The sequence below is a fragment of the Phocoena phocoena genome, chromosome 3 (assembly GCF_963924675.1).
Source record: "Phocoena phocoena chromosome 3, mPhoPho1.1, whole genome shotgun sequence".
NCBI classification, from domain to species: Eukaryota; Metazoa; Chordata; class Mammalia; order Artiodactyla; family Phocoenidae; genus Phocoena; species Phocoena phocoena.
In genome coordinates this window covers 93000201-93009272 of record NC_089221.1, presented here as the reverse complement: position 1 = coordinate 93009272, position 9072 = coordinate 93000201, and the positions used below count along the sequence as shown (strand labels likewise).

Below are 9072 nucleotides of genomic sequence, written 5' to 3'. Positions count from 1 at the left end.
TGGTGGCATCTTTAGGATTCTTTATGTATAGTATCATGTATCTGCAAAATGACAGTTTTACTTCCTTTCCAATTTGGATTTCTTTTATTTCTTTTTCTTCTCTGATTGCCGTGGGTAGGACTTCCAAAACTATGTTGCATTATAGTGGTGAGAGTGGACATCCTGTCTTGTTCCTGATCTTAGAGGAAATGCTTTCAGTTTTTCACCATTGAGAATGATGTTTGCTGTGGGTTTGTCATATATGGACTTTGTTATGTTCAGGTAGGTTCCCTCTAAGGCCACATTCTGTAGAGTTTTTATCATAAATGGGGGTTGAATTTTGTCGAAAGTTTTTCTGCATCTATTGAGATGATCATATGGTTTTTATTCTTCAGTTTGTTAATATGGTGTATCACATTGATTTGCATATACTGAAGAATCCTTGCATCTCTGGGATAAATCCCACTTGATCATGGTGTATGATCCTTTTAATGTGTTGCTGGATTCTGTGTGCAAGTATTTTGTTGAGGATTTTTGCATCTATGTTCATCAGTGATATTGGTCTGTAATTTTCTTTTTTTGTAGTATCTTTGTCTGGTTTTGGTATCAGGGTGATGGTGGCCTCAAAGAATAAGTTTGGGAGTGTTCCTTCCTCTGCAATTTTTTGGAAGAGTTTGAGAAGGATGAGTGTTAGCTCTTCTATAAATGTCTGAAAGAATTCACTTGTGAAGCCATCTGCTCCTGGACTTTTGTTTGTTGGAAGATTTTTAATCACAGTTTCAATTTCATTACTTGTGATTGGTCTGTTAATATTTTCTATTTCTTCCTGGTTCAATCTTGGAAGGTTATACCTTTCTAAGACTTTCTCCATTTCTTCCAGGCTGTCCATTTTATTGTCATAAGAGTTGCTTGTAGTAGTCTCTTATGATGCTTTGTATTTCTGTGGTGTCTGTTGTAACTTCTCCTTTTTCATTTCTAATAATATTGATTTGAGTCTTCTCCCTCTTTTTTTTGATGAGTCTGGCTAATGATTTATCAATTTTGTTTATCTTCTCAAAGAACCAGCTTTTAGTTGTATTGGTCTTTGCCATAATTTTCTTTGTTTCTATTTCATTTATTTCTGCTCTGATCTTTATGGTTTCTTTCCTTCCACTAACTTTGGGTTTTGTTTGTTCTTCTTTCTCTAGTTCCTTTAGGTGTAAGGTTAGATTGTTTATTTGAGATTTTTCTTGTTTCTTGAGGTAGGATTGTATTGCTGTAAACTTCCCTCTTAGAACTGCTTTTGCTGTATCCCACAGGTTTTGGACCATCGTGTTTTTGTTGTCATTTGTCTCTAGGTATTTTTCGATTTCTTCAGTGATCTCTTAGCTATTTAGTAACGTATTGTTTAGCCTCCATGTGTTTGTGTTTTTTACATTTTTTCCCCTGTAATTGATTTCTAATATAATAGTGTTGTGGTCAGAAAAGATGCCTGATATGATTTCAATTTTCTTAAATTTACTAAGGCTTGATTTGTGATGCAAGATGTGATCTATCCTGGAAAATGTTCCATGAGCATTGAGAAGACAGTGTAATCTGCTGTTTTTCGATGGAATGTCCTATAAATGTCAATTAAATCTATCTCGACTATTGTGTCATTTAAAGCTTGTGTTTCCTTAATAATTTTCTGTCTGGATGATCTGTCTGTTGGTGTAAGTGAGGTGTTAAAGTCCCCCACTATTACTGTGTTACTGTCGATTTCCTCTTTTAGAGCTGTTAGCAGTTGCCTTATGTATGGAGGTGCTCTTATGTTGCATGCATATATATTTATAATTGTTATATCTTCTTCATGGATTGATCCCTTGCTCATTATGTAGTGTCCTTCCTTATTTCTTGTAACATTCTTTATTTTAAAGTTTATTTTATCTGATACGAGTTTTGCTACTCCAGCTTTCTTTTGATTTCCATTTGCATGGAATATCTTTTTTCATCCCCTCACTTTCAGTCTGTATGTGTCCCCAGGTCTGAAGTGGGTCTCTTGTAGACAGCATATATATGGGTCTTGTTTTTGTAACCATTCAACGAGCCTGTGTCTTTTGGTTGGAGCATTTAATCCATTCACATTTAAGGTAATTATCAATATGTATTTCCTATTACCATTTTCTTTATTGGAATGGGTTTGTTTTTGTAGGTCCTTTGCTTCTCTTGTATTTCCCAATTAGACAAGTTCCTTTAGCATTTGTGGTAGAGCTGGTTTGGTGGTATTGAATTCTCTTAGCTTTTGCTTGTCTGTAAAGCTTTTGATTTCTCCATCGAATCTGAATGAGATCCTTGCTAGGTAGAGTAATCTTGGTTGTAGGTTCTTCCCTTTCCTCATTTTAAATATGTCATGCCACTCCCTTCTGCCTTGTAGAGTTTCTGCTGAGAAATCAGCTGTTAACCTTGTGAGAGTTCCCTTGTACGTTATTTGTTGTTTTTCCCTTGTTGCTTTTAATAATTTTTCTTAGTCTTTAATTTTTGTCAATTTGATTACTATGTGCCTCAGAGTGTTTCTCCTTGGGTTTATCCTGCCTGGGACTCTCTGTGCTTCCTGGACTTGGGAGGCTATTTCCTTTCCCATGTTAGGGAAGTTTTTGACTATAATCTCTTCAAATATTTTCTTGGGTTCTTTCTCTCTCTCTTCTCCTTGTGGGACCCCTATAATGCAAATGTTGTTGCATTTAATGTTGTCCCAGAGGTCTCTTAGGCTGTTTTCATTTCTTTTCATTCTTTTTTCTTTATTGTGTTCTGCAGCAGTGAATCCTACCATTCTGTCTTCCAGGTCACTTAACTGTTCTGCCTCAGTTATTTTGCTATTGAGTCCTTCTAGTGTATTTTTCATTTCAGTTATTGTATTCTTCATCTGTTTGTTTGTTCTTTAATTTTTCTAGGTGTTTCTTCTTTAATTCTACTAGGTCTTTGTTAAACATTTCTTGCATCTTCTCGATCCTTGCCTCCATTTTTTTCCAAGGTCCTGGATCATCTTCACTATCATTATTCTGAATTCTTTTTCTGGAAGGTTGCCTAACTCCACTTCATTTAGTTGTTTTTCTGGGGTTTTTATCTTGTTCCTTCATCTGATACATAGCCCTCTGCCTTTTCATCTTATCTATCTTTCTGTGAATGTGGTTTTTGTTCCACAGGCTGCAGGATCATAGTTCTTCTTGCTTCTGCTGTCTGCCCTCTGGTGGATGAGGCTATCTAAGAGGCTTGTGCAAGTGTCCTGATGGGAAGGACTGGTGGTGGGTAGAGCTTGCTGTTGCTTTGGTGGCAGAGCTCAGTAAAACTTTAATCCGCTTGTCTGCTGATGGGTGGGGCTGGGTTCCCTCCCTGTAGGTTGTTTGGCTTGAGGTTACCCAGCACTGGTACCTACAGTCTCTTTGGTGGGGCTAATGGCAGACTCTGGGAGGGCTCACGCCAAGGAACTGCTTCCCAGAACTTCAGCTGCCAGTGCCCTTGTCCTCATGGTGAGCCACAGCCACCCCCGCCTCTGCAGGAGACCCTCCAACAGTAGCAGGTAGGTTTGGTTCAGTCTCCCCTGGGGTCACTGCTCCTTTCCCTGAGTCCCAGTGCGCACACTATTTTGTGTGTGCCCTCCAAGAGTGGAGTCTCCATTTCCTCCAGTTCTCTCGAAGTCCTACAATCAAATCCTGCTATCCTTCAAAGTCTGATTCTCTAGGAATTCCTCCTCCCGTTGCTGGACCCCCAGGTTGGGAAGCCTGACGTGGGGCTCAGAACCTTCACTGCAGTGGGTGGACTTCTGTGGTATAAGTGTTCTCCAGTTTGTGAGTCACCCACCCAGCAGTTATGGGATTTGATTTTATTGTGATCGTGCTCCTCCTACCATCTCATTGTGGCTTCTCCTTTGTCTTTGGATGTGGGGTATCTTTTTTTGTGAATTCCAGTGTCTTCCTGTCGATGATTGTTCAGCAGTTAGTTGTGATTTCAGTGCTCTCGCAAGAGGGAGCGAGAGCAGGTCCTTCTACTCCGCCATTTTGAACCAATCTCCTGCTCTCTTCATTTGAGAAAATTTTGAAGTTGAGTAAGTTAATTATGCATATGATAAAATGCTACTATACATGCAAACAAGCAGAGGACATAGGGGACCATCTACTTTTAGGACAACTCATATATTTTTCCAATGAGGAAACTAAGGCCCAGAGGGCTCATAGTCACTTCAAAAGTATACAGTAGGGCTTCCCTGGTGGTGCAGTGGTTGAGAGTCCACCTGCCGATGCAGGGGACATGGGTTCGTGCCCCGGTCCAGGAGGATCCCAAATGCCACGGAGCGGCTGGGCCCGTGAACCATGGCCGCTGAACCTGCGCGTCTGCAGCCTGTGCTCCACAATGGGAGAGGCCACAGCAGTGAGAGGCCCGCGTACCACAAAAAGAAAAAAAAAATGTATACAGTAGTGATTAAGAACATAACCTCTGGAATCAGCTACAAGTGTTAAATCCTGCCTTCACTACCTACTAGCTATTTGCGTTTGGGTACGTTCCTTAACCTCTCTGGCCTCAATCTTTTCCTCTACAAAATGAGTTTGGCTATAATAGTATCTACATTGTTGAGCTGTTGTGATTAAACTTAATAAGTGAAGAGTGTAGATGAACGGTTTTGAACAGTAGCTAGCTTATAGTGAATGTTCAATATATGTTAGCTATTGGTTTTTATCTGTCCAACGACATGAGACAATTAGTAGCAGAACTGGAAGAAATATTGAGTTTTCCAAATCCCTGGCAGGTGCTCTCCACTGCACTAGGCTCTCTATCGTGTGCCATCAACACACTGCCTGGCCTATAGTAAGCAGTTAATAGATGTTTACTGGATGAGTGCAGAGGTGTCCACAGAGCAGAAACTCACATGCATAGGTATTTCAGTGACAATAATGGTAAGCCAAGTGGATCCTTGCTAAAATAATGATTTAGTTAGGAAAATATTCAGAATACATTTCTAAATATTCTACAGATTTGATACCAATGGTGTTAAATATATGTATACATAAATATGTATAAAATAATGTGGAAATTCTATGCATCAAAATGTTAACACTATGCTATAAAGTTTGGAGTGGTTTTGTTGTTTTCCTCTGGGCTTTTCTTCATTATCGAGTGTTCTGCAGGGAGCATGAATTATTTTTTTTAACTAGAAGACACAAATAAATGATTTTATTTAAAGGTTATGGATCTAAAGATGAACTGAGTTCAAATGGAAGAATTACTGGTGCTATTGTCAGTAATTCTTCATAATTCCCTAGTTTCATTATGAAATGTTTATGAATTCAATGTGAACAACTCAAGGTTATAAAAGTAATTACATTTAGCTTCAATTACAATTAATAATTGTTCCACTTCTGCTCACATGACACCTGGTGGAAATGGGACTGTGGTGTTTGGGCTTAAATGACCTATAAGCACATAGGTGCTATCTAATTAAGAAAAAAAGGTTTTTCAAAGACTTCAGACAGACCACATCCCGGGATCAGAAATGTCACAATGGATTTGAAGTTACATGTCATATACTCCTAAATGAATGAATAAATAAATGCACAAATGACCAATAAGGTAGATAGGTAGATACCATGTAGTATGTGACACGATGTTGAAAATTATTGCAAGCAAAACATTTAATCCACTGGGGTTTTGCTTTTCAAAGCTTCCCCCTTCTCTTTTCCTTCTGTCCGTTCTAGTGAAGTAAAGTGAGTGACTACAAGAGTGCAACACTGGGTGCGGTGGGCAGCTTCTAAAATGGCCCTCAGGGATTCCACCTCCTCATATTCATGCCGTTCTATTATCCCCTCCCCTTGAATGTGGGCAAAAGTGACAGACTGTCACTTGCAAGATGAGGTTACAAAAAGACTACAGTTTCCATCTTGGGCACCCTCTCTCACTCTCTTGCTTTGAGGGAAGCCAGCTGCCATGTTGTGAGCTGTCTATGACTGGTTCTTGCTTATATGGCAAGGAGCTTATGGCTACATGCAACAGTTAGCAAGGACCTGAGGGCTACCAACAACACATGTGTCAGCATGGGAAAGCAGATCCTCCCCAGTTGAGGCTTCAGAAGATTACAGATCCAACTTACACCTTGATTGCAGACTTGTGAGGGTCCAGAGGCACACAGTTAAGTCACACCCAGATTGCTGACCCATAGACACCCTAAGATAATAATGTTTGTTGTTTTAAGCAATTAAGCTTAGGGGTAATTTGTTATGTGGCAACAGATAGCTAATGGACCAAGGAACAAAAAGAAAGCTTAAATTAATACCATACAATGTAATAAAAATAATAATAAAAATAAGACCCAGAAAAGCTAGAATAATTTGGGCAAAAAAATAAGTAATGTTGTATTAGATCATAATGTAAAATTGGATTATAAAATAAATATACATATATTGATACTGATATAAATAAATGATTGAAGAAAGGGAGGAAGGAAGGCATATTTCTTACAGAAAAATTCTAATACATACTATCCTCCCCATACTCCAAGGAGGTATAGCTTAATCTCCCACCTACTTGAGTGTGGGCTGGACTTAAAGACTTATTTCCAAAGAATAGAGTACGGAAAGGGAAAATAGTGACTTCACAATGGAGAAACCTGGAAAACTCTACCACACCTAAGTGGTCAAGAGGAACATCAGCAGGGGTAAGTCATGTGGATATATATATCCCTTATGATGTAATGAAAGGGGCACTACAACCCTGTGGTATTCTTGCCCAGAACTCATAACCCAGTCTAATCATGAAAAACATAGCAGACAAACCCATAGTGGGGGATAGTCTACAAAATATCTGACCAGTGCTGCTCAAGACTATCAAGATCATGAAAAACAAAGAAGGACTATGAAACTGTCACAGACCAGAGGAGACCAGAGAGACATGACAACTAATGCAATGTGGTACTCTGGATTGGATCCTAGGTCCAAAAAGGAATATTGGTGAAAAACCGAGCCCTGTCCTCTTCTCTCTATATGTTTCTCCTCTTTGTGTCTTTTATAAGGATCTCTGTCATTGGATTTAAGGCCCATTCAGATAATCTAGAACAATCTCATCTTAAAATCCTTAATTTAATTACATCAGCAAAGACTCTTTCTCCAAATAAGGTCACATTCACAGATTCCGGGGGTTGGGATGTGGACATATATTTTGCAGGCCAAGATTCCACCCACTTACAGATGTTAAACATTAGGGGAAGATGGGTGAAGTGTATATGAGAACTTGCTACACACTCTTTGTAAATTTTCTATACACATAAAATTATTCCAGAATAAGAAGCGTACTTAATAAAATAGTTAAGCAAACTTGGCTTATAACATATTCAGAGAATGAAACCATAAAAAGAAGCATCCACAGACAGATATCCCTATGTAGCCAGCAAAATTGGTGGCAGCTGTTACTATAAATTTGTGAAGAATAACACGTATATTAATAACAATACTCTTGGATTACTTTTGGTTTTTGAAAACATGTCTAAATCACCAGAGATGGAAAACCATCCTGATCTTTCAAATACCTTCAACCAGAATTTGGAAGTGAAGAATGTGAAATTGCTTTGTTTGGTTACTTTTCCTCCCCTTTTATTTTTTAAATTTTATTTATTATTTTTGGCTGCATCAGGTCTTCGTTGCTGCATGTGGGCTTCCTCTAGTTGCGGCGAGCGGGGGCTACTCTTCGTTGCAGTGCGTGGGCTTCTCATTGCGGTGGCTTCTCTTGCTGCAGAGCACAGGCTCTAGGCACATGGGCTTCAGTAGTTGTGGTGTGTGGGCTCAGTAGTTGTAGCTCGTGGGCTCTAGAGTGCAGGCTCAGTAGTTGGGGCGCACGGGATTAGTTGCTCCACAGCATGTGGGATCTTCCCGGACCAGGGCTTGAACCCGTGTCCCCTGCATTGGCAGATGGATTCTTAACCACTGCACCACTAGGGAAGACCCCTCCTCTTTTATTTTTTTTGAAGTAAAAAGAAATCATTTTAATATACATATTTTCACTCAGTTAATTCAACATGATTTCTCCTAGGCATGCATACCCATTTAGTTTGATTTGCTTCATAGTTATTTATTTTTCAAAATGCAGCAACCCTCCCAATGAGATAGTTGAGTTGAACTCTTTATTCTTAAAGAGTACAATGTACCTTGTCCTCAAAGAGTTTTATCAACTTTAACATTTTCAAAGAGCCCTATGAGGCTGCTCAATATGGTGGTTTTTCACTGAAACTTCTTATTTGGAAGATGGCAAAACAGACTAGGATCTTCCCAAGTCTACTGGTTGCTAGTATTCATATCGAAGCTCAGGTAGGTAAGAGGTAGAGACTGAATAATAAGTAGATCACCTCCAAATGCAGCTGGGTGAGAAAGCTTTATTTTTAGAAAGGAAACCAAATCATGAAAACCTTCGTAATGGTGTGATTTGTTTCAGGGTTCTTTTGATACTTAAGAAGGGAATTAATCCTGGTGCACACTACTCTTCTTTACAGCCTTCTAGAGTTTTCTTCTCCAGCCATCGTTCTTCAGCCAGGTGATTTACTGTACTTGCTGCAGAACTGAAAGCATGAAGACTCTGTCTCCTTTCATAATCAGAGGTGGTGATAGCCTTTTCATTTCCTGCCAAATGGATCCGACCACACTTTTAACCCTGGTGGCTGCACGTCTTCTTGGACAATACCAGCTCGATTTATGGCTTGTTCCTTCTGGTATTCCTCCAGCCGCATTAGGGGCCGGAAGTAGATGGGGTAGAAGGCGGCGCCGATCAGGGAGATGAAGCCGCCGAAAATGAGCGTGGTGCGCAGGTTCGGGGTCATGGCTCCAGCCGGTGGCCGCCTTGACCAGCCGAGCAGCCCTCATTCTTGGAAACCCGGATGCCGCCGGCGGTATCCCCCCTCCCCTTTTAAATTACAGATTTAGAAGAAGGGTCAATCACTATAAATATATATATATTATTTGCAAATTCAACAAATCTTTGATTTTGAGTACTTGTCACATCACAGTAAAATTCCAAACTCTAAAAATTTTGCTGTAATTTATTCGGTGCTTTGAACAAATGCAAGATAAATGGTTCCAATGGCTGATCCTTCTTCTGCATTTA

General features: G+C 39.6%; 1 protein-coding gene across 1 annotated transcript; it reads right to left on the bottom strand.

Annotated features, from left to right (window-relative positions):
• Positions 1–7942: 7942 nt before the first annotated feature.
• On the bottom strand, positions 7943–8850 carry LOC136121402 (small integral membrane protein 20-like). Its single transcript, XM_065875297.1, has one exon. It carries the CDS (start codon positions 8786–8788, stop codon positions 8585–8587), a length of 204 nt encoding a protein of 67 aa, XP_065731369.1. The 5' UTR covers positions 8789–8850; the 3' UTR covers positions 7943–8584.
• Between the last annotated feature and the right edge of the window lie 222 nt (positions 8851–9072).

What these genes read in the sequence shown, in the direction of transcription:
- LOC136121402 (XM_065875297.1), bottom strand. Translation starts at nt 8,788, where the DNA reads ATGACCCCGAACCTGCGCACCACGCTCATTTTCGGCGGCTTCATCTCC.